The sequence below is a fragment of the Panthera leo genome, chromosome C1, assembly GCF_018350215.1.
Source record: "Panthera leo isolate Ple1 chromosome C1, P.leo_Ple1_pat1.1, whole genome shotgun sequence".
In the NCBI taxonomy this organism is placed as follows: Eukaryota; Metazoa; Chordata; class Mammalia; order Carnivora; family Felidae; genus Panthera; species Panthera leo.
In genome coordinates this window covers 26,661,911-26,689,300 of record NC_056686.1, presented here as the reverse complement: position 1 = coordinate 26,689,300, position 27,390 = coordinate 26,661,911, and the positions used below count along the sequence as shown (strand labels likewise).

The 27,390-nt window shown below is 36.4% G+C and overlaps 1 protein-coding gene and 1 pseudogene across 5 annotated transcripts in view; one reads left to right on the top strand and one right to left on the bottom strand.

The window, feature by feature from the left end:
- ZMYM6 (zinc finger MYM-type containing 6) overlaps positions 1 to 27,390 on the top strand; it is a 42,814-nt gene that overhangs the window by 2,380 nt on the left and 13,044 nt on the right. For all 5 annotated transcript variants that reach the window (XM_042951537.1, XM_042951539.1, XM_042951538.1 and 2 more), the window contains 12 exons: positions 7,584 to 7,668; positions 8,538 to 8,787; positions 11,735 to 11,903; positions 13,688 to 13,879; positions 16,810 to 16,960; positions 17,384 to 17,499; positions 18,571 to 18,846; positions 19,019 to 19,169; positions 19,747 to 19,919; positions 21,226 to 21,373; positions 22,817 to 22,957; positions 23,403 to 23,443. In XM_042951537.1, the coding sequence (XP_042807471.1) occupies positions 7,584 to 7,668; positions 8,538 to 8,787; positions 11,735 to 11,903; positions 13,688 to 13,879; positions 16,810 to 16,960; positions 17,384 to 17,499; positions 18,571 to 18,846; positions 19,019 to 19,169; positions 19,747 to 19,919; positions 21,226 to 21,373; positions 22,817 to 22,957; positions 23,403 to 23,443 (1,893 nt within the window). The remainder of the gene's footprint in view (positions 1 to 7,583; positions 7,669 to 8,537; positions 8,788 to 11,734; positions 11,904 to 13,687; positions 13,880 to 16,809; positions 16,961 to 17,383; positions 17,500 to 18,570; positions 18,847 to 19,018; positions 19,170 to 19,746; positions 19,920 to 21,225; positions 21,374 to 22,816; positions 22,958 to 23,402; positions 23,444 to 27,390) is intronic.
- Positions 13,024 to 13,619, bottom strand: LOC122227195 (annotated as a pseudogene).

Here is a 27,390-nt window from a genome sequence, read left to right as displayed (position 1 = left end):
TCAGTCTTCAAAGCCTGTGTTATTCTGCCTCTAGGATGAGGCTCATGCTGAGAGCAGTGGGAAGACATTGCAGGATTTTAAGTGGGAGAATGAGATAAACATGTTCAGAAAAATCATCTAGCTATCCTTAGGAACCTGGATTGGAAACCCGGACTGGGGATCAATATGGAGACATTGGTTAGTTGTTTTGGCAAAAAATGATTTTTTTTCTTCTTGGACAGTTCTTTTGCTTGAGACTCTAGTTATTACATAAGCAAATTAATAATATTAAAAATATAAATAATATAATAAAATAATAAATGATGGTAATATTTTATTTCTCATACCATCTTAAAGGCAGTATTATTTCAGGACAGGGACGCCAAAAAGCTTTGTTTCATTCGTCAACTCTATGTCTTCCTGTGCTGTGCTGAGAAGGCTTATGAGGTGTGTCTGTGGGGTGTGGGGTGGGGGATGGTGGCATCCATGACATTTATTTTCCCCCCAGATGGTAAATTCTTACTCTTCTTCTTCCAAAGCCGTTGCTTTGTTTGCCAAGTTTTGTGGATTCTACCTTTGAAGAATTTTTTTATTGTCTCTTCCTTTTCTTCCCTATTTCTTATTTCTCATTTGAACTGCATTTCCTACTCATCCTTTTTCCTGTAGTCACAGCCTCCCTCAAAACACTGTATAATGATGCTGTTGTGTCTCTACAGATCTGATGACACCATTCCCTTTAAAGACCCTGTCTCGTGTGATACAGTGTGAACTTTTTAGTGTCACATCCAAACTATCCACGTTTCAGCCTTTGTTTCTGTCTTCAGTATCATTGGTTATCCTTCCCACCTTTTCGAATCTACTCAGTCTGCAAATTATCTGCATTTTACTCAAAAGCATATCCTGTTGAGTTTTGTTTTCTCCCTTTGCACATGCCATTTCTTCTGCCCGTGGTATTCTAAACTAGGCAGCTTTGCCTAGATTTTCTCCTCTTTTAAGACATAGTTTAATAGTCACTGGGGTAGAATTAGTAATTCTCTTTTTTTCTATTGTATATTGCTTTCACTTTTGCTGTAGCATCTATACATCAATGAATTTTGTTTACATACACTCTGGTCTTATTTGACCTGAATCCTCAATTCCTGGGCAAATGACTGGCACAAAGTACATGCTCAAAAATTGGAATAAAAGAGCCTCTGTTTCACAGATGAGGAAACTGAGCCTGAAGGAATAAGTGACTTCACCAAGGTCTTGTAGCAAGTTGGGATACAAAACCAGTTTTTTAAAATTCCAGATCCAATTTTTCTTTCATTATGCCTTGTCTGTGGTACATAAATTTAACAAATATTGTGCTATGAATTGAGTGTTCTTTCTGAATATCAAAATTATGATAATGAAAATCCCCCTAACAGTTTACATTTTAAGTGTAAGTGGATACGAACCAACTCAGTTCTCTTTGGTTTATATTAAGGCTACTCAAGGTGAATAGGCTGTAATTTTTTTTCATAATTGATAGTGTGGGCTATGATAGAAAAGCCAATTAAACAAATCATGTGTAGTGTTTTCCATGTTGCATTCGAATTTTGGAAAATAGGAGGCAAGAAATAGAAAATGTTTAATATTTTCTGATATTAAAATATTCTGATAATATTTCTGATAATATAGCCTCCCCCCTCCCCCATCTGAAAGTAGTGTTCCTATGAAAACTTTTGTAAGCTGAAATGGTGTAAAATGAATTGATTACCATTGGTTTATATGGAAAAATTTTTGAGTATTCCTAGACCCCCCAAACTAACCACTCTTAGGCTTTTCTGATACCTTAGGACACATCTTACTCCCAGGTGCACAAAATAAATGAAGAGAAAGCACCAATGCTTACATAGTTCAGAGCTACAGCAGCATCAAGTTGATGCTGAGATGCTGAGTGTGGTTCTTGGGAAAGGAGCTCGGTCGTGCCACTCTCGCTTCTCACGCTGCACACTGCTCTGTAACTGTTCTCTGCAAAACAAAGCTGAAGGCTGTTTTTCGCTTTTTGCCTTTTCTCTTAAAAGTGAAAATCTTCAGATTTCTTTTGGTTGGCAAATGCAGGAACTGACCTAGGTCTTTTGTGAAAGCAAAGTGGAGTTACATGAACTTTTGAAAGGTGGGAATACCTCTACTAAGAGTCTGTTCTGGATGTTAAAGTCACAGTCGAGCTGTCATTCATTCACTGAGTTTTTATTCTTGCTAACTGTGATTCATAGTACTTGTTTAACATTGTTATAAGTGGTGTACATATATTACTCCATTTGATGAGCAGGACCCAGGAATTAAATACTATTACTATCCCTGCTTTACACATAAAGAAGCTGAGACAGGTAGTCACTTGTTAAATGTCACACAACTAGTAAATGGTTGAGCTAGAATGTAAACCCAAGCAGTCTGGTTCAAGATTCCCAACCCCTTAACCATGATACTGTAGGCTAAGTTGTGTTAGTTATTTAGTTTTCAGAAGATGAAAAGACAGGGCCTCTGCTCTCAAGGAAATTAATAGTGTAAGGAGGAATAAAGATACAGGAAAAAGGGGTAATTATTTATTGAGCGTGCCTCATCAGAAGCTGTGTTAAGCATGCTGTATGCATTCTCACTTAAATTCTACAACCATATGAGGGGCAGATCTTTACTCCATTTTACACATGAGGAAACTGAGAAAAGGAGAAGTTAAGTAATTTGCCAAATTCAAAGGCAGCATCAGAACTGGAATAGGAACTGGCTTCAAACTTGTATTCTTTCTTTTTTTTTTTTTTTTTTTCCAAACTTGTATTCTTTCTGTTGCTTTGTGCCACCTCTGTACAGATACAGAATCACAGTCTTATGTAATTACTCTAAAAAAATTGTGTAAGGTACATTGGGAGAATAGAGGAAGGAGCCCTGAAGTCTGTCTGGAGAGGAAAGAACAGCTTCATGGGGTAGGTAGCACTTGAGTTGTAACAATTAAGGTTTTCAGGCATAGAAAATAGCATGTGTCAAGTCATGGAGAGGAGAGCGAATGTGGTATGTTTAGTGGTTGAGTGTTCAACAATAAAGAAGAGAAGAAAAGAGAATGAATTTGAGATATTTAGGTAGGGTTGATCAGACCTAGAGATAGCATATGAGGTATGTGGGTCAAGGAGGAGTCCCAGAGTACTTAGAAGTGTCTGTCCTCGGTAAGTTGAGTTTTTGATGATACAGTTTACTGAGGGGCTAGGAACAGGATTGGGGGGAAGTAATAAGTACCGTTTGGGATCTGTTGTGTTTATTTTTAATGGTTTTTTTCTTTTTCTTTCTTTCTTTCTTTCTTTCTTTCTTTTTTTTTTTTTTTTTTTTTTTTTTTTGAGAGAGAGAGAGATGCGAGCATGAGCAGGGGAGGGATGGGGCAGAGAGAGAGGGAGACACAGAATCCAAAGCAGGCTCCAGGCTCTGAGCTGTCAGCGCAGAGCCCGATATGGGGCTAGAACTCATGAACTGCAAGATCATGACCTAAGCTGAAGTGGACGCTTAACCGACTGAGCCACCCAGGTGCCCTGGGATCTGTTGTGTTTAAAGGGCTGGTGGGACATTCAACTGGTAATTTGCACTGGGAGGCATTTGCATATATGGGTATGGTATTTAGAGAGTTGCACTTTATCTTAGCCAAAAGGCCAAGAAGTGATGGTATTTAGAAATTTGGTGTAGTGTTTCCAGAGAAAATATAGAATGCCCAGTTAAATTTGACTCTCAAGTTAACAGTAATTATTTTTTACTGTAAGTATGTTGCATGCAATACTTGGGACATACTTATACTAAAAACTATTTGTTGTTTATACGAAATTCAAATTTAACCAAGCTTTTATATTTTTATTTGCTAAATCTGGTAACCTCATATAGGTGATAATTGAAGTTACGAATATGGATGAGATTGTTCAGGGAAAAAATGTAGAGAGAGGAGAGTAGAGCTCACGTCAGAAAGCTAGGAAATGGATTAATTTAGGGCTTCAGAGTGGCTTCAAAGTAGTTCCTGCAATCAGCAGCCTCAGCATTACCTGGATACTTGTTAGAAATGTATATTCTTGGACCCTGGTGTAGACCTTCTGAGTCAGAAACTGGGGTTGAAGCCCAACAGTCTATGTCTTAACAAGACCTCTAGGGGCTTCTGATACCCCTAGGGTTGAATATAAGAACATAAATGAAGGGTAGAAAGACATAGTAATAAATTGAAGTAAGAACCAGAAGACAATGAATGGAATCATTGGCAGTGTCAAATGTATCTGAGAAGCCATGTAAGATAAAACCTAAAAGTGTTCATTGGGTTAAGCAACTGTGAGGTGATTGGTTAATCTTAAAACAGTTTCAATTGAGGGTGCCTGGCTGGCTCAGTCAGTAGAGCATGTGACACTTATTCTCAGGGTCGTGAGTTCTAGCCCCAGATGGGGGTAGAGATTACTTAAGTAAATAAATAAACTTAAACAAACAAACAAAAAACAGCCAACAGTTTCAGTTGAAGCAGTAGCCTGATAGCATTAGGTTCAGGAGGGAATCAAATTAAGGAAGGGGCACCTGGGTGGCTCAGTCAGTTAAGTGTCTGACTTCGGCATAGGTTATGTCTCATGGGTTTGTGAGTTTGAGCCCCACATTTGGCTTCTCTGCTGTCAGCGCAGAGCTGGCTTCAGATCTTCTGTCCCCACCTCTCTCTGCCCCTTCTTCTCAAAAATAAATAAGCATTTAAAAGAAAAATAAAGAAGTAGAGAAAGAATGAGGCACTTTTTCACTGACTGATTGGAAGGGGAGAGAAGAGGGTAGTAAGTAGTTCCTTAAGAAATAGGTTCCTTATAACCTGAGAGGAGAAAACCAGCATGGAGGTGGTGAGAGGCTGAAGGTACATGATACTATGGAGTGCTTAAAGATGGGAGAGGGAGCAGGATCCCAAACGCAAGCCTGTTTTTAGTCAGTCGTGTAAGAAGGTTGCTTTTTCCTGGAAGATAGGAGGACAGTTTGTTGATCAATTTGTAGGCGTGGTGGGGGGGAATCAGAGTGTTGAGGGAGTTCTTTGTTTCTGTTTTTCTTGGTGAAATTTAAACATCAGGGAGCTGGACATTTGCATGGTTGTGACTTAACAGTGATGGTTTGGAACAGTTACTTTGTGAAGTAAAAGGAAATAATCGGGGGAAATTTAACAGGCATGTTAGAAAAATATTAGAGATTGAGTTGATGATAAGGCAAATTAATTTTATATTGATTCTTAAGTGTTCTTTTTGGTAATTTGAAGGAGGGTGTATATAGGTACTTTTAACTTCCTCTCTTTTTTATGCAAGTGCCAATAAATAAACATTATTATTTTAGTATATGTAAGACTATCCACTTGGACTCATTCATTCAAGAAATATTTATTTATTTGTCTATTGATTGATTTAGTTTTTCAGAGAAAGAGTGGGGAGAGGGGCAAGGGGAGAGAGAGAGAGAATCTTAAGTAGGCTCCATGCTCAGCACGGAGCCTGATGCTGGACTTGATCCCACAACCCTGGGATCATGACCTAAGCTGAAATCAAGAGTTGGACACTCAACCAACTGAGCCACTCAGGTGCTCCTCAACAAATATTTATTTATTTATTTATTTATTTATTTATTTATTATAGTTTTTAAAATTTTTAAATTTTTTAATGTTTATTCTTAGAGACAGAGTGTGAGCTGTGGAAGGGCAGGGAGAGAGAGAGAGAGAGACAGACAGACACACACACACACACACACACACACACACACACAGAATCCGAAGTAGGCTCTAGGCTCCGAGCTACCAGCACAGAGCCCGAACCAGGCTCGAACCCACGAACCGTGTGATCATGACCTGAGCCGAAGTCGGATGCTCAACTGACTGGGCCACCCAGGTGCCCCTCAACAAATATTTATTAAATGCTATAATTGCGAAAGTAATAAAAGCTAGCATTTTTGTGTATAAATCATGCTTCAGTTTTGGCTTATCTGTAAGGGATCATGCTACATACTTCATCTGTATTAAATCATTGATCCCTCCATCATGGCCCTGTGGGTTAGATAATATATTTTGTAGATAAGGAAATTGAAACTAGAAAAGATTAAAAAATGTGTTTGAGTCAAGATCACATCTGCTTCTGCTTCTGTCAGAACCCAGAGCCTTCTCTGTTAGGTTATGTTAACTGTGCCACATGTTGAGTGTGCAGAGGCAGAAAAACAGATATGGTGCCTGTTCTTGATGGCCATGGTCCTTTCAGTCTTGCACATTTGGGGTAAAGAAGGATGCTAGACAAACAAATTATCACTCAAATAAATAAGAAGTGACATATTGTGACAGGTGCTATGAGTGAAAGGAGTTGGGAGCTTAATTTCTGGTGGGGGCTGGGGTTTGAATTCATTATAGTAATTTTTTTATATTTGTCCATCTATGAGGAAGATAGCATGGCTTTTGAAACAGATAGACCTGGGTTTGATTCCCGTTTGTGCACTTAGTATCTTTGTGACCTTGGACAAAGTGCTGAACCATCTCTAAGCTTCACTTTCCTCACCTATAAAGAAGATACTGTAGTTCCTACTCATAGGCAGCAGCTCATTTGGCACCACAATGTACACTATGGGAAGTGGTAAATTAATGCAGTGGTTCCTAGTCTTTGGCATGTAATAGTCCAAAGCAGTTCCAAAAGTAGCTTTGGGAGCTGACATACCCATCATTTATTTTGCTAAGTATTGGGATGTTAAAATACAACTACTATTTATTATCACCATTGTTTCAGAAAAGTAAGACTTTTTTTTTTTTTTAACTTTTTAATGTTTATTTTTGAGAGAAACAGAACACAGTGGGGGAGGGGCAGAGAGCGAGAGGGAGACACAGTCTGAAGTAGGCTCTGAGTTGTCAACACAGAGCCTGATGTGGGGCTCAAACCCACAAGCTGTGAGATTGTGACCTGAGCTGAAGTCGGACGTTTATCTGACTGAGCCACCCAGGTGCCCCTTAAGTTTTTATTTTGAAATATGTAAGGCTGTTTTTACAACAACATAATGTAGGATGGTTGTGATCTCAATAAAGAAATCTTTTTTAAAATTGATATATGTATTTTTAGAATTTTGTCTTGTAAAAAAATAAAACTTTGTTTTATGATATTTCATCTTAAAGCATTTTAAAGAATACATAATTAGAATAAATCTGATTTAAGCTGTGATGATGTTATGTATAACAAACAGATTGCATTGTGTCTTTATGCCATTAACAGATATGACAGTTTGTAGATCTGTAATTGGATCCAAACTCTACATCATTCAGATTTAATGTTATTTATCATTTTCTTATAAACACAGACTAAAGTAAGGGTAGTGCTGAACATTGAAGTAGCTGTATATGACTCCTATATATTACATTTGAAAAGTAGTAATAACTGTCATGAAAGATTTTCCGATTCTGAAAGGTCCTTTTTGTAAAGCTTAAATCTGTTCTAACAACTTGTAAATTTTGATTTTTGAGGTATTTGTGAAGGTGATTATGATTAGAATGTAGAAGAGATATGACAGACTTATTTTTTTCTTGAATTTCTAGTTTATTTAAATACTAACACTGTACTCATTTCTCTCTTTTCTTTTTCTTTAAGGAGTATGGACATGCCCCAAAGCCAAAAACTCAAGAAAGTGAACTGAAAATTAGTGCTGTGTTTTCAGTCAGTGACAGTCCTCTTGGTAAGAAATAGAACTGAATATGGGGCACCTGGCTGACTCAGTCAGTAGAGCATGGAACTCTTGATCTCAGGGTTGTAAGTTCGAGTCCCACAATGGGTGTAGAGATTACTTAAAAATAAAATCTAAAAAAGGAAAAAAAAGGAAAGAAATAGGACCAAGTAAGTTAATTATGATTAATATTGTTATATTCTAACTAGTAGAACTGAGGGAGAGCACGTCCTCATGGAAGTCTTTTTTTCCTTAAGATAAAGCAGTACTTTTTAAACTGGGTAGGTGGTGTTGACTAGCATTTTAAAAAGTGGAATTGAGGGGTACCTGGCTGTCTCAGTCAGTAGACCATGCGGCTCTTGATCTCAGGGTTATGAGTTCAAGCCCCACATTGGGTGTAGAGATTACTTAAAATCTTAAAAAAAAAATACATACATATATATATATATATATATATATATATATATATATATATACACACCCCCCCACACACACACATACACACATACATGTATGTATGTGGGGGGGGGGAGGGAGAGAGAATAGAATAAGATTGTATTAGAATGTGATGCATGTAGTAAGGAAACATTATTTTGCAAAACTGTTTCAGTTATTAAATTTTACACATATAAACATACACAGAAATGTATGTATGTGTCTCCTGGGTTATAATGTAAAATATAGTTGTTACTATGGGTTATAAAAAAGTTTGAACCCACACCCCCCCCCCCCCCCCAAAAAAAAAAAAAAAGTTTGAAACTCCCTGTTTTAGAGTGTTTAATTGGATTTGGAGACTGAGAATTTGTCTTAAAAAATGGAGAATGTATATGTGTTTGTGTTGATACTAAAACTGTTTTTCCCCCCTTATTTTGTATTTATAGCCCAACAGTTGACTCCAGGCTTTCAGTTTTCTCTTGCGTCATCTGGCCCAAATGTATTGCTTCCTTCGGCTCCAGCCGTAGCTATTCAGGTTTTTTGTTCTGGTTGTAAAAAAATGCTTTATAAAGGGCAAACTGCATATCATAAGACAGGATCTACTCAGCTCTTTTGCTCCACGCGGTGCATCACTGGATATCCTTCACCTGTCTGCGTACCAACTCCTCCCAGGAAAACCTGCACAAACTGCTCAAAGTATAAAATTCTTAATTACATCCCTTTTTACTTTACTTTTTTAGCGTGTATCTAGTTTAGTTCAAATATGCTCTTGCTACTTTAAATCTCTTGAGCACGTTTCTATGGAAATAGCTTTTTAGCTGAGAAATTTGCAAATTCTTTGTAATGTTAAACAAGAGACTTGGTGTTAAAAGTATCATCTTAACTAGTTTTCTGTCTCTTTAAGTTTAAATTTTACTGTGGAAAGAAATAACAAACCATTTGTGGGAATTGCAGGGCTGCTCATATATCCTGTGACTATAGACAACAGCCATTCACAATTATTTATTATCTTGAAAGTTATTGAAGTATATAGCATATTATAACATAGGTCTTATAATAGTATATAAAAGTTAGTTAACTCTTTAGAAGATTAAAAAAAAATCTCTAAATGGCCACAAAATAATGTGTTTATTTCTTAAAAAAAGTTCTTTGAAGTTATTGCTTTATAGTCACACATAGATGCAGAGAGAGGAAGAAATAGTAACAAAGCCACATAAACTTCTTTCTCTACCTTAGTATGTTTGAAAAATTTGGCATGTTCTGCCTCTTCCCGTGGTAACATAGTTCTAAGAATGTATTGTGTTGTCCGAAGTGTTAATGTAGAGTGAAAAAAGTTAAGAGCTTATGGTGTAGATCATGCTCTATCCCTTACTAACTATATGATGTTGGGGCTAGATGTTTAATTTTTTTTAAGCCTCAGTTTCTTCATTGGTAAATAGTATCTACTTCCTCAGATTTTAATGAGACAATGTTAGCCTAGGGCTTAGCACATTATGTATCTTAACATATTATTTCTAGGCCCCTATTTTGTCTTTGGAGATCTACGACAGTTTCTTTATCTGTTTGGGGTGTTGCCCTTAAGTATCTAACAGTAGATCATGTTAAAATGAAAATCTCCAACTAAAAGGACAGAGGAATTTAAAAATATTTTACATAAATATTCAAATTTAGTTTTGTTCTAAAATGCCATTCTAATACCTTACTTAAACTCTTCTATAGCATTCTCATGAAACTGATCTAGAAGGGTAAGTTTAGTTTTCTGTTTTTAGATACTCTGTTTCAACATATCAAATATCAAAATAAAGTGAACTAAATTTTAAAGAACACAGCACAAGTTATACATCTAAATGCATATTTTTTTAAAATAGTTACTCTTGTCAGAGATGTTCTACCACAGCACTGCTCCTTTTCAAAAATTTTTTTGCTCTCTTGATTTGGCATTACGTTCAGAGCCTATGAAACTTTCCTTTAGACCAAGATAGGTGACAAATCTATCTTTAAACCATGGGTTTGATTTTTACAAATTGTCAGAAGTTGCTTGATGCCTTATCAGTTGACTACCGTAGACGATTAAACTGAGTCATACTGTTAAGCATGATATTTGACTATAACTTTGAAAAGTTGTTCTTAGAGTTATTGTAAATAAAGGATAAAGTAGAAGAATGTTGGAGCCATGTTTTTTGGAAGATGTATGGTTTTTCTAAGATTAAAGTTAAGGTGTAAGATTCATTTGGATGCATAAGGTTTAGAATGCATTTATATTCATGTGCACAGATTTCCATTAAAAAGTCATTCACTTTGGTTTACATATATGTATATTATACCACTGGCAGATTCACATTATTAAATAACATTCTTTATTGCTTTGTTTTTAGTAGAAAAATCACTATTCAAAATTAATAACTTCATCCGTGTGTAAGCATATCCACTTGGTTTCCAAGATTCACTGTCCTATTTTTAAGGTTAGGTGAGTTTTAGAAAATTAAAGTACTTTGTTGTTATTGTTATTCGTAAATAGTTTACTGTGAAACAGTTTTGTATAATAAAGGCACAGGATGGGAGGCAGAAGAGTGGAATGATGAACCACTGAATGTAGAATCAGACTGCCTAGAATTTGTATTCTGGCTTCATTGCTTACCAGCTTGTGACTTTGACAAGTTATTTAACCTTTCCGATTTGGTCTCCTCATCTGTAAAATGGCAATTATAATAATACTTATCTCACAGAATTTTTGTGAAGATTAAGTTGGATAATTTGAGTAAAGAGAATGATGTCTGGTACATAGCAATTACTCAGTACACATTACTGTATATAATATTATTGCCATTATATTCTTCGTGGCTTATACTAGTGCTTCTGATTACTGACCATTTCCTTTAGTTTTTTTATACTTGTCAGAAAATGGCAATACTCAGCTTTGTTTTTACCGTTAGTGCGTATTGCATCAATGGGCTCTTACAAAATAACTTGAGGAATCTTACAGAATGACTCAGTTATTTGTGTTCTTTCTGTCTTATTCTTATTTCCATCTGTCCTCTGCTACCAAACCTTAATAGTTCTTTTGTCCTCTGTTTCTTTGATCTCTTCAGTTATAGTTCAGTTTTATATATCATGCTTATTTTTTATATTAATCTTTGGTAGTTCATCTGTTTCCCAAATCTTGCATTTAAATTAAAAAACAAACAGACATGTCATTCTTTGTCTCTGCTGTTCCTACTCTTAGCAGCTGCTGGCTAGTAAGAGGACAAGGGTTTTGTGGTCAGGACTTGAGGGATGGCCACTTCTTCCATTGGCTCCAGTGGATGAAACTTGGTTGGAGCTGGAAGCCTCACGGCTTTTGTCATGAACATCTGGCTGAATATATTTTAAATATAATTTTCCCTCAACACATCTGTAAATTAGGTATCATAAACCCATTTTCTACATGAGGAAATTGAGAGAGTAATTACCTCACTCATTGTCACTCAGCTAACTAACAGAACTAATCATCAAGCCCAGGTTTTCAGATGTCTTATCCCTGGCCAGCCATTTTCTAGCATGCAATAGCTGCCCTTAGTAAACATAGTTATTTTAGCTCACAAAGAGGAAGAAATTACAATTATGAAGAACATATTTCATTTTGCCTTTTGTTATTTATTTTTAGAGACATTTTAAATCCAAAGGATGTGATCACGACCCGTTTTGAAAATTCTAGCAAAGATTTCTGCAGCCAATCATGCCTTTCTTCTTATGAGCTAAAGAAGAAGCCTGTTGTTACCATATATACTAACAGCATTTCAACCAAGTGCAGCATGTGTCAGAAGAATGCTGATGTAAGTTACATTGTACCTTTCCTGGGATTCTGCTCAGAGATCAGAGATTTTTTTTCATTTAATATTTATTTACCATTCAATTTATAGCATTGTAGGGGAGAAATATATTGGGGAAAAAAATTTTCTCATTCTAAAAATTCTGAATTGAGTCAGGGATAGCAAAACACAAGGAATAGCAAAACGCACACATATGCGTACAAACACAAAAGAGTACTGTCTTGAAGTTAAAAAATACCAATTTAGGTATTTAGAAATGATAGGGTCTAGGAAGAAAGGGTGAGGACACATTAAAAGTAATTTATGCCAACTGTTTCTTTCCTGCGATAGCATTTATCTTCAGTTTGATACCCAACTGCACTCATATTGGAAACTTAGTGGAAACCACCTGGTGATTCTACTTTGAAGTTACAACCCATGTGTGACTAAGATGTTCTGAATATAAGCCTATTCATAAGTCCGATAAACTTTAGGAACTCTTTATATCTCTTCTTTTATATAAATTCTATCTCTACCTTGATGTACTTTGGTTGATCAAGAAAACAAAAGGCTAAGCAACAGAAAGCTAACTTCTTTAAATGAGACAAAAAAAATGTTTTTACAATTACCACTATAAATAAGAAGTCTTTCTTTCAAATACCAAATCAGTTTCCTCAGCTGTACAACTATAATTTGATGGTTTTTACTCTTAGTACTTCACTTAAGTGATTTATAAATTTATCTACACAATAATAATAATTAAGTACCTTTCCTATTTTTTTCAGGATAAAAAACATTAAATGATGTGTTGAAGACACTACTAAAAATACTTCACATTTCAGTGATGGCCTCTGCATTAAAAATCTGTAGGAATTTTTCCAATTAACTTTCAGATATTTGCACAACCTCTCTGTTAAAAAAACAAAACAAAAAAACCATCTTTGAAATAATTTACATGAATGCTTTACATATCAAATATGGATTCACCAATCCCTGTTACCACAGTCATCAGTTTTAACAACTCTAAGTATGTTCTGTATTAGTTTTCTTGTTTATAAGGTATCAATAATAAGGAAACATTTTTAATATTACAGAATATTAATTATATCAGTTTCCCATCAACACGCTAGTCATTTAGTGATGATTATATTGGCCATTTCCATTGGTTGGCAGGAGGCTCTTCCATTAAAGGCTCCCATGGTTTCCACTCTAAAGTTTTCTTGCCAGACTTGGTTCATTTCAGCCTGAAAAATCACCTCTACTAGTTGGCCATCCTGCAGTTGGTCTTCTAATTTCTTAACATCTGGTTCCCCTTTAACCATACTCAAGTTTTCATTTGTAATCTGTTCTGTATACTTTCTATATGCTGCATTTTTAGGCATTTGCTCAAGAACATCAAGAATGTTTTTTTTTTAATTTTTTTTGATGTTTATTTTTGACAGAGAGAGAGAGAAAGAGAGAGAGAGGGCATGCATGAGTGGGGGAGGGGCAGACAGAGAGAGGGAGACACAGAATCCGAAGCAGGCTCCAGGCTGAGCTGTCAGCACAGAGCCTGACGCGGGGCCCGAACTCACGGACTGCGAGATCGTGACTTGAGCCGAAGTCGGGTGCTCAACCGACTGAGCCACCCACGCGCCCCAAGAACATCAAGAATCTTTGTGTACAATATTCCTAGCCTCTTGTGTGGACTCTGACAGCCAATCCCACAAGGCTGGTGGTCTTCTTCAGCAAACCTGCCATGACCAGAGATCAGAGATTTTTAATTGGCTTTACTTATTTTGGATGTGTGTGTGTGTTTTATTTCCTAGATCCGATTTGAAGTTAAATATCAAAATGTGGTACATGGTCTTTGTAGTGATGCCTGTTTCTCAAAATTTCACTCCGCCAACAACCTCACCATGAACTGTTGTGAGAACTGTGGGGGCTACTGCTACAGCAGCTCTGGACCTTGCCGGTCCCAGAAGGTGTTTAGTTCAACAAGCGTCACAGCATATAAGCAGGTATAAAGGCCCGTCCGTCACTCCTTCCAGGATGGCTGTGCAGGGATGAGGTTAAAATAAACGAGTGGGCTCTTCCCATCAATTGGTTTTGGGGTATGATTTCCCCTGCAGAAAAATGGGATAGGTCCTGGTGGTGTGTTGACTATAGTGAAATGATACACTAATGTACTTTCATGATTTTCTGTGAGTCAGAAATGTTTTATGATATATTGGTAAGTGGAGAAAGCTCCATATTATTTTAAATAAACTGTGGCCAACAGGCATAAGATATTAAAAATCAGTAGATCTAAAGCATATCTTCCTCTTTTTCCTTTTAGGAAAAAACAATACGTATTTAAAAAAAATTTTTTTTAATGTTTATTTATTTTGAGAGAGAGAGAGAGCCAGGGAGGGGAAGAGAGACAGGGAGAGAGAGAGAGAGAGAGAGAGAGAGAGAGAGAGTCCTAAGCAGGCTCTGCACTGTCAGTGCATAGCCCCATGTGGAGCTTGATCATCCCATGAACCATGAGATCATGCCCTGAGCGGAAACCAAGAGTTGGACGCTCAACCAACCGAGCCACCCAGGCACCCCTAGAAAATATTTTTTTTTAAATGTGTTTTGGGATGAATTGTAATTATTTTGGCAACATGCTTTATTCGACTACTTTACCTAATTTTTATTTGTTGTAATGAATAATAGATTCATTTGGTTACTAAATAGATATTTATGTTAATTATTACTGAATGAAGTCTTTAAAAAGTTATTTTTCTAAAAAAGCATAAATGATTAAATTTTTTCAGTTAGCAAGTTTGATTTATTTTTAATTCTTCCAAGTAGTTGGTGTTGGACATTGATCTGTGAGAAGTATCCCTTTTCAAGGAGTTACCACTTTTGGCATTTTGGTTACTGTTTTCACAAGAATAAAATCCGTGTTTTTTTTATATATGTGATCCAAAAATCTGTTGTTTCTAATTTTGTTGCTGGTATTATACTCTGTCAACTGTATAAGTGATATTCCTCTTTCCCCAGGAAGATTATATAGTGAAACTTCACAATTTATATTTTCTTTTCTTTTTTGGCAAAGATTTTTATTTATTTATTAATTTAATAAATTTAATAAATTTAATTTTTAAAAATTTACATCCAAATTAGCATATAGTGCAACAGTGATTTCAGGAGTAGATTCCTTAATGCCCCTTACCCATTTAGCCCATCCCCCTTCCCACAACCCCTCCAGTACCCTCTGTGTGTTCTTTATATTTATGAGTCTCTTAGGCTTTGTCCCCCTCCCTGTTTTTATATTATTTTGTTTCCCTTTCCTTATGTTCATCTGTTTTGTCTCTTAAAGTCTTCATGAGTGAAGTCATATGATATTTGTCTTCTCTGACTGGCTAATTTCACTTAGCATAATACCCTCCGGTTCCAGCCACGTAGTTGCAAATGGCAAGATTTCATTCTTTTTGATTGCCGAGTTATACTCCATTGTGTGTGAGATAGATATATATATATATATATATATATCTATATATATATTGATATTGATCTATATATATATTGATATATATATATATATATCAATCACATCTTCTTTATCCATTCATCCATTGATGGACATTTAGGCTCTTTCCATACTTTGGCTATTGTCGATAGTGCTGCTATAAACATTGGGGTGCATGTGTCCCTCAGAAACAGCACACCTGTGTCCCGTGGATAAATGCCTAGTAGTGCAATTGCTGGGTCGTAGGGTAGTTCTATTTTTAGTTTTTTGAGGAACCTCCATCCTGTTTTCCAGAGTGGCTGCACCAGCTTGCAGTCCCAACAATTTGTATTTTCCTACTGTTTAATTCCCCATATAATTTCTTGTTGAGAGACTATGTTGTGTCAATGACAGTATAGTGTAATGGTTAGCCTGGATCTTTGGAGCGAGATGAAATGTTTAATCTCCCACTTTTCTGTTTATTTGTTAATTGAATTAAAATTAATTAATTAATTAATTAATTTTTTTATAAATTTTTTTTTTTTAACATTTATTTATTTTTGAGACAGAGAGAGATAGAGCATGAACAGGGGAGGGGCAGAGAGAGAGGGAGACACAGAATCCGAAACAGGCTCCAGGCTCTGAGCTGTCAGCACAGAGCCCGACGCGGGGCTCGAACTCACGGACTGCGAGATCATGACCTGAGCCGAAGTCAGCCGCTTAACCGACTGAGCCACCCAGGCGCCCCGAATTAAAATTAATTTAAACTTCTTGTTAATATAATTTTTAAAAGTATTTCAATATGTTGTTTGAAGGATTCCATGATACAGTATATATAAGTTAAATACAGAGTATTTAGTATAGGGCCTGGCTCCTGGTAAGCACTGAATTAAGTAATAATATTGGTAATTTGTATAAATGGTAGCCATCGTAATTATTGTTTCTTAAAATATGAGTAAAGTTACAGATACATTTTAGTGTAAAACTCAGCTTAAAAAACAGGTAGTTCTGTAAGATCTCCTAATTTACATTAAGCATCATTTCTGTTTCCTCCTGCTAAAGAGTCTTATTGATTATGTAACCTTAAAGGTGGTAGACAGTCTTATAGATTGATGTCCAAGACTATTGAGGATGGCCCTTTGGTTCATGGATTACCTGTTCATCTTAGATTATTTTTAATGAGAAAAGTGTATAACAAATACCAAATTCATTACCTTTAATGTGTTTTGTTGTTAATGTATGTGAGTGTAGTTACTCATTTTCTTCAGTTTACATTTCATTATTGTCTGAAAGAACTTATTTTTCTCACATCCCAACTTCCCGAAAAATCTATAGTTAGAGTGGCCTCATAGTCCTCTGAGCTCAGATATTTCAATCAAAGGCAATCTTTATAGTTAGTTTTTCTTTTTTCTTTTCTTAAACAACGTGTGTGTTTGTGCTAGGTATCTAAATGTTATTTTATTTTCTTGGTAGAATTCAGCCCAAACTCCTCCATATGCCTTGGGGAAATCATTGAGGCCTTCAGCAGAAATGATTGAGACTACCAATGACTCAGGAAAAACCGAACTTTTCTGCTCTATTAATTGCTTATCTGCTTATAGAGTTAAGACAGTTATTTCTTCAGGTAATGTTTACATTTGATAAATTTATAGATTTAGTAACTATTAAAGAACAATGTAGCTGCTTTTGTTTCATTTTGTTACAAGTTGAATTTATCTGTGTGGTTAAATAAAGACCCAAAGTTTAGTTTCAAAGAACTGATTTGTAAGTGAAAATAGTTTTTCACTGGTTTGGTTGAGGCATTTATTTTGTAGTTCCATATGTGAAAAGAAAGAAATAAAAACCACACTTGTAAGTTCCAAGTTAGTTTTTGTGTAAGTGAAATTTAACTGAGATTAGTTAGAGTTAGCTTTACAGATTATTGTAAGGTTGCTTGATTTTGGTTTTGTATATTACTGAATATTTTTTAATCCCCCTAATACCCTTTTGGATCATGTGTTCATCTATGTAGCTTATTCATTGGTTTTTTTTTGTTGTTGTTGCCAAGGTGTCCAGGTTTCATGTCATAGTTGTAAAACCTCAGCAATCCCTCAGTATCACCTAGCCATGTCCAATGGAACTATCTATAGCTTCTGCAGCTCCAGTTGTGTGGTGGCTTTCCAGGTATGATCTGAGGTAGTATTTTACCCCTAAGTGCTCTTAGGCATTGGGGAATGGCAATATGTGAACTGCTGAAGGTCCATATTTACAAAAGAGTAAATTCAAGTTAGAAAGAAAAAAATTCTGTTCAACTCTGGTCCCAGAAGTCATTTCTGCAAAATGTCTAAGCCAGGTATTGAGCCTCAGTGCCCTCTTCCTAAATTCAAGGTCCTTACCTAAACTGCCCTTCCCTCCTACTTTTGCCCTTGGCGCTATCCTTTTCAAAAGGATGGAAGCTAAGATAAGGTTCAGGTAGGTGGCACGGTGATGTGCTCATGTGTCCCTCTCATCATGGGCCAGATACGTATTGACTCCTGGCATGGAATCATAAGCCTCCGTTTTCTTGTCCCATTTGCTCCTCACTCTCTGAGAGATACACAGAGAAGGTAGAGTTTAGTGATCCCCTGGGGTGGCAAGGTGCCTGATGCAATGTCCCTGGCACCAGGAAGAAAGGGACTACTGGTGGTCACTGTACTCTTTTTTTTTTTTTTTTTTTTTAATGTTTATTTATTTTTGACAGAGAGAGCATGAGCGGGGTAGGGGTAGAGAGAGAGGGGGAGCCATAGAATCCAAGGCAGGCTCCAGGCTCTGAGCTGTCAGTACAGAGCCCGACGTGGGGCCCGAACTCACAGACTGCAAGATCATGACCTGAGCCGAAGTCGGACGCTCAACTGACTGAGCCACCCAGGCGCCCCTCCACTGTACTCTTAATAGCCATCAGAGGCTGGGTGGTGATGGGAGTGCAGATGGAGGGGTATTTTGGGGGAAAAGAAGGGGCCTGCTCTAGTTTATTAGAGCTCTATATTAGAGGTGTTTGGAAAGCCTGAATTCAAGTTCTTAAACCTTTTTATGTTGCATTTCTCAGTCCTAATATTCTGGAAGTATGCCATTTAAACTCTTTCTGTGAACTACTTTATAAAATGTTAAAAAATATTTATAAAATGTTACAGGTAGTAGTTTATTAAAATGAGAAAATGAAAATTACCGAGTTGTTTCTCAGTTGCTAAAATCTTTGCCTTATTTGTGTTCGTTCAGAATGTATTTAACAAGCCAAAAGGAACAAACTCTTCAGCGGTGTCCCTGTCTCAGGGTCAAGTGGTTGTAAGCCCACCGGCTGGGTCATCAGTATCAGCTGGAGGAGGTAACACCTCTGCTGGTTCCCCTGCCTCCATCAGTGGCTCTCCTGCAGCCAGTTTCCGGCCTCTTGCGGCCCCATCCCAGCAAGTTGCTTTAACCCGGACACTTGTTAAACTCAAGTGTCAGCACTGTAACCATCTGTTTGCCACAAAACCAGAACTTCTGTTCTACAAGGTAAAGAGAAATTATGAAAGGGATTGAATTGTAAACATATCCATTAGCAGCATTTATCTTTTCATCTTTGACAGTCACTTCATTTGCTTTGAAATGAGAATGATTTCTTAAAGATAAAGCAACTGTTAATTAGGTCTTAATGACTTTTTTTTTTTTTTTTTAATCTCTGCAGGGTAGAATGTTTCTTTTTTGTGGCAAGACTTGTTCTGATGAATACAAAAAGAAAAATAAAGTTATGGCAATGTGTGATTACTGTAAACTGCAGAAAATTATAAAGGAGACTGTCCGATTCTCAGGGGTTGATAAGCCATTCTGTAGTGAAGGTAAAGAAAGCAAGCGGTTCAGCTTTGTCCACAGAGCTCGTGGTTGGTACAAAGTAGTTCATGCTGAGTTGGGCTATTCTACAATTAATTTTCAAGTAATTTTATTTTATGAGGTATAATTTGAGGTTTTTTCTTTCTTGAGTTTATACTTTATTTTATTTTTCATGCTTACTTCACTTTAAAGTCTTTTTAAATATTATAATCTCAAAGAAAAACTTGAGACAAATTTAAATATTATATTTGTGATTATGATTTGCCAAATTGTAGTGATTTTTAAAATTACAGTCATCTAAATAAATGGCTTAAAACTAAAAAAAAAAACTTTTGAAAGGTAATTGGGTCAATGGTATTAGGTTAGAGTGTAAAAAATCTCTTCATAAGTTTATCAGTGACTTGAGAGATCTTCCTGTTCTTGCACCCACTTGTAAAGAGGATACTTAAGCAATTACTGCTTCTTGGCTTAAGAAGCAAGCAAGAAACTAGCTTAGTTGGTGTCTGAGACTGTGGAAACTCACTTTACCTCCTTCAAGTTAATGTAAGTTTGATGTTTCTTCCTTTCAACCCTTCTGGTTCTCAGTTTGCAAATTCCTCTCTGCCCGTGACTTTGGAGAGCGCTGGGGGAATTACTGTAAGATGTGCAGTTACTGCTCACAGACATCCCCTAATTTGGTAGAAAATCGATTGGAAGGAAAGCTAGAAGAGTTCTGTTGTGAAGATTGCATGTCCAAATTTACAGTTTTGTTTTATCAGGTAAATGTAATACACCTTTTTGGTTTTCTGAAGTTAGTACAAATTATTTTCTTAAATACGTTCAGATCATGTGAAGTAAAATTTAGTGTTTAGAACTGGGTAAAATAAATTATGGGCTCCCAAAGCAAAATTCAGTTGAATATAAACATGAAATTTTGGTGGTAAAGAGCATATGATTTCTGGAGGCTTTGTTGTTGTTAGAGGGTATATTCCTTTTATTTTTATCTTTTGCTTTCTCTTGAGGCACACGAACCTTATTTATCACTGAGTTCTTTCAAGTTGCCTTTAAGTTGCCTTTATAGTTATGTTGCCTTTAAGTGGCTGTCTCATTCAGAAGGTTACTCTGATGAATTTGAAGTCAGACCTTGTTCTTGCTTCATAGGTCAAATGACTGTGACTGACCTCCTTACCCACTTATTTTTTAAAAAATTATTTTTTTGGAAGGCTAACAATGAAAGCTACAATTAATTGAACCACTAATACAGGTCCAGTGCTTCATAAGTGTTATTGCATTTAATCCTCACTATAATCCTTAGAGGTAGGTGTGTTATTACCAGCTTATAAATAAGGAAAAGGAATAAGATCCAGGGAGGTTCAGTAGTGTATTCTTCAAGAAGCTGGTAGGTGATAGCTGGATAGCACCTATAACACGCCAGTGAAATCATCTGTTTGTCTCCCTACCCGCTAAAATACAATATTTTTGTTTGGGAGGTATGTCTTTATCATAATTATATGGCGCCTATCTCAGTGCTCAAGACAAAGAGTACCTAATTAAATAGTTGTTGAATGAATCAATGTCTTTACAACTCCAAAGTGCATATTCTTTCTACTACATGATGTCACTGCTTAACCTTTTAAAAATAGAGCCTATCTTTAGATTCCTTCATCAGTAATTTTGAAAATGGGAGATCAGTTTTTATATTCTGTAGATGGACATATGTATGTAAAGCAAATAAATATATATTTTAATATTTATTTATTTATTTTGAGAGAGAGTGTGCACAAGAGCAGGGGTGGGGCAGGGGGAGAAGGAGAGAGACAATCCCAAGCAGGCTTTGCACTGTCAGCAAGGAGCCCAACTCAGGGCTCCATCTCATGAACCGTGGACACTTTTCCAACTGAGCCACCCAGGCGCCCCAAGTATATGCATTTTTAACCAGAATATTTTAAGGTAGGAACCTTACATTTTGTGATTTCACCTGATTTACATATCCTGTTTTCATAGTGCCTTCTGGTTTTATGATTAATGTTATCTTTTCATTATTTTATGGTTTTAAGCCTATCCTGTCTTACATTTTTTTCTCAGATGGCCAAGTGTGATGGCTGTAAACGACAGGGTAAGCTAAGTGAGTCCATAAAATGGCGAGGAAACATCAAACATTTCTGTAACTTATTTTGTGTCTTGGAGTTTTGTCATCGACAAATTATGAATGACCCTCTTTCACAAAATAAAGGTAAAAATTAAACTTGGCTAATGGGATCTTTATGTCAGTGCTAGGATATACTGTTAGTACACACAGTTGTAAGTAGCATCAAAATTTTATTGAATTCAAATCGCCTGGATGTCCTTAAATTTTCCTGTAAGAATTAAAAAAAAAATTTTTTTAATGCTTATTTATTTTTGAGAGAGACAGAGCATGAGCAGGGGAGGGGCAGAGAGAGAGGGAGACACAGAATCCGAAGCAGGCTCCAGTCTCCGAGCTGTCAGCACAGAGCCTGATACAGGGCTCAAACCCACAAACCATGAGATTTTGACCTGAGCCAAAGTCGGATGCTTAAATGACTGAGCCACCCAGATGTCCTTCTTGTAAGAATTCTTAAAAATTGCCCTTCAGGGAAAATCAATCCTGATGCTTTTTGCTATCATAATCAAACACACCAAGGAATCAATAAATGTATTTTATAGGAAAATTAGATTTGATTGCTTTTGGTTGATGTTATCTGTACATAAATAATTTCCACTAAGGGGCATATGTTATTCAGTTAATAAACTAGAAAAAAATAGAAAATCAGGGCAAACAGAAGGAGAGAATAGAAGTATGTTAATACAGTTGCTATGACTGGTGTAAGATTTGATCAAGAGTTTGATTGTAGCCAAGGAAAAAAGAACCAACACATTAATTATATCAGAAAAAATAAAGTAGACCAGTTCTTCATAGGTAGCAAAAATGTTTTTGGCTAAGAATGAAATAATTTTGCAAGTAGGAAAGCTAATATGGTCAAAATATCCAGATGAATAGTTACATGTGTGGCATGTTCTTAAAGTAGCTCCCTGAAGTAGTACTTCTCTGAATTAGGGTAAAAACATTTGATATTATGCTGTCTGATCAAAGCCTGGAGTGCTGTTGAATTGACAGAATCCATGTGCTTTGTCCTTACAGTCTGGCCCTTGTCTACCTTTGCAATTTTATTGATCATCATCTTAATCACATATGCCATGTGCCAATCTTTTATGTCATCATCCATTCCCTAAGACCAGTCAGGTCAGTGGTAGAATTTTTATTTTATAATATGTGTTGACAAACCAGCGGATGGGTAGCAAACTCACCAACTTCTTTATAAAAACTGTCATGTTAAATTTTTATTTGAAGCAAGCTTAGGTGGAGGAGTTTTAATATTCACTAATAGGAAAGGCCAGTTAATTCTAAAGCTAATACCTATATTTTTAAATAGCATTTGAAGTTTATAATTTTAGAAAATCAGGCTGTTTTTAAGTCCTAATGAATGTTAATCTGACCAGAATCACTCTTTTTATAGAGTTACATTATAGAGAGTTAGATATTTGCACTGTTTCTTGGAAACTTAGTTGTCGAACAGGGTTTTGTATGTGTGTGTGTGTGTGTGTGTGTGTGTAACCCTTTTGTTTATACTAGGTCTTACCTTTTTGTTTTAATCAGTAAATATTTATAAGGCGCAAACTACTTCAATGGAGCTCCCTTCTACAAGGAAAAATACAACACCAGTTATAACCAGTGTGGTGTCATTGGCAAAAATACCTCCTGCCCAGCCCACAGGGAACACTAATAGTGTTTTAAAAGGTATGACTTGATGTAAAGGCATTTAATTAGACTATAGAGTTAAGTGTGTTGTCTAAGTAGCTCTTGTTAGTAATATTTACTTTTCTATTTCTGTGAGGAAACATGCCCCTTTTTCTCAGAGGGAAGTGGGTAGCAGGCAGATTGGCATGGATAGGGAAGGAAGAGGCGTGTACAATTTATTATTATTCTTTTAAACCTAAGTGATTTTAATATAGTTGCCTTTATCACCGGAGATTCTACTGTAGTAGGATGAAATTGGGGCCCAAGAATCCTTACCTTTCTCAGGCATCCCAGGTGATATTGATGCCCACTTTTCTTGGACCATTCTTTGAGAAATTCTGGACTAGACTCTGGCCCACCTTAGTGAGAGGAAAATAACTTGTTGGTCTCAGTGTTTACATCTGTATATTTTGGGGATAATAATGTGTGTGTTCATTTATAACAGGTGCAGTTAGTAAAGAGGCAACACAAAAAGTCATTGAAGATGTAAGTTTTATCGTTAATATTTTTCCTCATAATGCCACTTGGGTTTACTTTCATTTTGGATGTAGCATTCTAATATGTATCTGAATGCATTTCGCTTAGTCTTCAAAAAAAAGTAGAGCATTATGCACTGATTTTGTTTCGGAATCTTAAAGTTACATTAATAAGAATGCATTTCTGATTTATTTTGTTGTGTTCTGGCTCCTGAATTTCTTTCTTTCTTTTTTTTAAAATTTTTTAAAATTTAAAAGTGAGAGAGAAAGAGCAGGAGCAGGGGAGAGGGCAGAAGGAGAGAGGGAAAGAATGTTAAGGAGGCTCCACACCCAGCGCAGAGCCCAGTGCAGGGCTTGATCCCATGAGCCTGGGATCATGACCTGAGCCGAAATCAAGAGTCAGACGCTCAACGAACTGAGCCACCTGGGCTCCCTGGCTCCTTAATTTCTTTAAATTCTTGTTAATTCCATCTGGCTGCTTATTTTTCTCTTTTACTACATTCAAGTATTTTTCTTTTAGACTGGAAAGTCTCTTGAAAAAGTTCAGTGTATGGGGCGCCTGGGTGGCGCAGTCGGTTAAGCCTCCGACTTCAGCCAGGTCACGATCTCGCGGTCCGTGAGTTCGAGCCCCGCGTCGGGCTCTGGGCTGATGGCTCAGAGCCTGGAGCCTGTTTCCGATTCTGTGTCTCCCTCTCTCTCTGCCCCCCCCCCTTTCATGCTCTGTCTCTCTCTGTCCCAAAAATAAATAAAAAACATTGAAAAAAATTAAAAAAAAAAAAAAAAAGTTCAGTGTAGTGTTATTTTATGCATCTTCAAATTATGTGAAGCTGAAAATAGTGCAAAGTAAAAATACATTTAAGTTCCCACTTTATGTTTCCAATTTGAAGTATTGTGAAACTTTTTAAAATTAAAAAAAAATATTTTGAGGAAACACATAATTTCAAATCTGACTAGTTGAAAGGATTGCAAATTACCTCATTATTTTCCTATATCTTGTGTTAGCAGGAAACAAAATTCCCATCATCTTTTATCAATATCACATGAACCTAATGTATTGGATCTTGGGTTAATGTTTTTGGTGACTGTTTTTGGTAGCTGTCTTAACATTTGCTTTTGGTATAATTAAAGATATTTTTGTATGTCATATAACAGTGTCATTCAAGTTCATTAAGTAGTGGTGCTAGTGCTAAAAAACTGTACCCCAAATTCAGTATCTTTGGAACAGAAGTTAGATGTGATAAAACTCTGTGATAAAGGCCAGACCAGGATGTGATCCCCATGCTGTTCATTTAGGACAGTGCAGCCTGCAGAATATTGAGATAATGCTCAAAAAAACAAAAGCAGCATCAAAGAAGATACATCGTTTAGTTCACACACACACTCTCTCTCTCTCTCTCTCTCTCTCTCTCTCTCACACACACACACACACACACACAATCTTATAACCAGGCAAGAATAATGGAGTAAATGGAAAAAGTCCTGGCAACGCAGCTGCAAGATCAGTGCTGCTGTAATGCCCCCCTAAGTTCAAGCCATTGCCTGTGCTAAGGCCTGAAGTAATTTTAATGATTTGAAAGGAGTTGAAAGTGAGACAAAAAAGTTCACTACAAGTCATGGCTGGCCTTCTAATTTTAAAGCCTACCAAAGTTTTAAGAGTATAAAAATGAGCAGGCAAGCTATAGCTGCTAACCGAAGCTATCAAAACATTTCAGCTTTACCATAATCTAAAGAGGCTTTATCTTGAAAGACGACAGCCTCACACCTGATAAACAATCTGCGAAAGTGACAAAGAAGGTGAATTTGTGCAAGGTTGGTGAAGGGGATGTTGAAATTTCGCTTGGGTGGTTCTCCATGGAGTAATACAGGAAGACTTGCTAGAATTAGAAAAACAAAGGCAGCTGGAAGAGGGTCCCGGCACTTACTGGGCCTTCAGCACAGCAGCCCGCAGCGAAGTAACTGGCATATGCTTTTGACCATATTCCAGCAACAATTGCTATTATTAAAGAAAGTGATCCAAATGTGGATTGCTGTTTCATGGTGGCAAGGTGAAAGATGGACAGTGTGTCTGCATATCAAGAAATCCCCAGAGGCAAAGAAAATGAGAGCAAAAACCAGCCACATCAGATTCATTCTTTAGTAGAAATCTTCCAGGGACTCAGACCAGCCTTCCCCATGCTGTGGCGAGATAGCTTGTCCTAATTTGATACCTTTTAACTCTCCCTTTACTTGTGTTGTTAGAAGATGATAATGATAACTTTTACTCAATTATTTTCAGGCAGGATACTCAGTAGTTAATGCAATATCATTAAGTTAACTTTGTACTTATATTTGTATATTGTATATTATACATTAAGTTATATTTTAAAATTACATGATTAATAAATTGCTATAACAGAATGAATAATTCTCTTCTTAAGCACATAACTGTATAATTAATAAGGGTATTAATAGACTAGGTTTTATACTAATGTTATTAGTATATATTATAAAAATATTCTATATTGGTTGCAAATTTATGTATCCTGAGAATGCATCCTTTTTCTATATATGGGACAGTTAGTTTTGAATTATTCTGCGTTTTCAAGAATACATCCCTCATTTAAATAGGACTGCCCTATGTATTTTTTCTCTATGTGGAGTACCTCTATAATTCACCAGTCATTTAAACTGTGTTATAGAATAGCTCTGATTAATGTTTTCAGTTTAGTCAATACAAAGTATATGTAGTACTCTTAAAATTTAAAAAAACTGAAAGTTTTAGAATCTTTTCTTTGTTTCTCTCAGACTTTAGTTTGACTCCTTCAAGTTATTTAAATAGTCTTAAATTTTAGGGGAAGGTGAGATATAGAAAAGGACAAAGAAGAAAATCTGCACAAGTCAGGGCTCCTGTGTGGCTCAGTCAATTGAGCGTCCAGCTCTTGATTTCGGCTCAGGTCATGATCCCATGCGTCATGGGTTGAGCCTTGCATCAGCCTCCATGCTGACAGTGTGGGCCTTGCTTGGGATTCTCTCTCTCTCTTTCTCTCTCACCCCATCCGTGCTGTCACACACTCTCTCAAGATAAACTTAAAAAAAATGTGCACAAGTCAGCAGACTTTCTAGGTAGTAATGTTTTGACTAAACTTGCCATACAGACTGTTGCAACTCCTCATCTCTGCTGTTGTGCAGAAGTAACCATAGACAATCCATAAATGAGTAAGTGGCTGCATTCCAATAAAATTTTATTTACAAAACCAGGTGGTAGGCTGGGCTTGGTCCACTCCAAACTTTGCTAACTCCTGCTCTACTGTATTCTCACCATTGAGAATTAACCATTGTTAGATTGGGCTTACTTGCTTAGTTTTAGTCTATCTTTTTTTTTCTTTTTCTTTTAAAACTTATGTTTTTTTTCTTAAATTGAAGTATAATTGACATACAGTATCCTATTAGTTTCAGGAGTACATCAGTACATCAGTGATTTGATATTTTTATACATTGTAAAATGATTCCCACAGTAAGTTGTAGTTACCATCTGTCACCATACAAAGTTATTACATTTTTATTGATTTTGTTCCTTGTGTTGTACATTACATCCCCATGGTTTATTTTTCTTATAACTGGAAGTTTGTACCTCCTAATCCCCTTCACCTGTTTTGCCTGTCCCTCCTTCCCCCTCCCCCCCTCCCCCAAATCTCTCCCTTTCTCTGATAACCAGAAATTCTATCTAGGAATCTGTTTCTGTTTTGTTTGCTCATTTGTTTTGTTTTTTAGATTCCACATACAAGTGAAATCATATGGTGTTTGTCTTTTTGCGTTTGACTTATTTCAGTGCACATAATACACTCTGAGTCCATCTATGTTGTTGCAAATTTCATTCTTTTTTATGGCTGAGTTATATTCCAGTGTGTGTGTGTGTGTGTGTGTGTGTGTGCGCACACGCGTGCGCGCGTGTGTGCATCATACTTCTTTATCCATCCA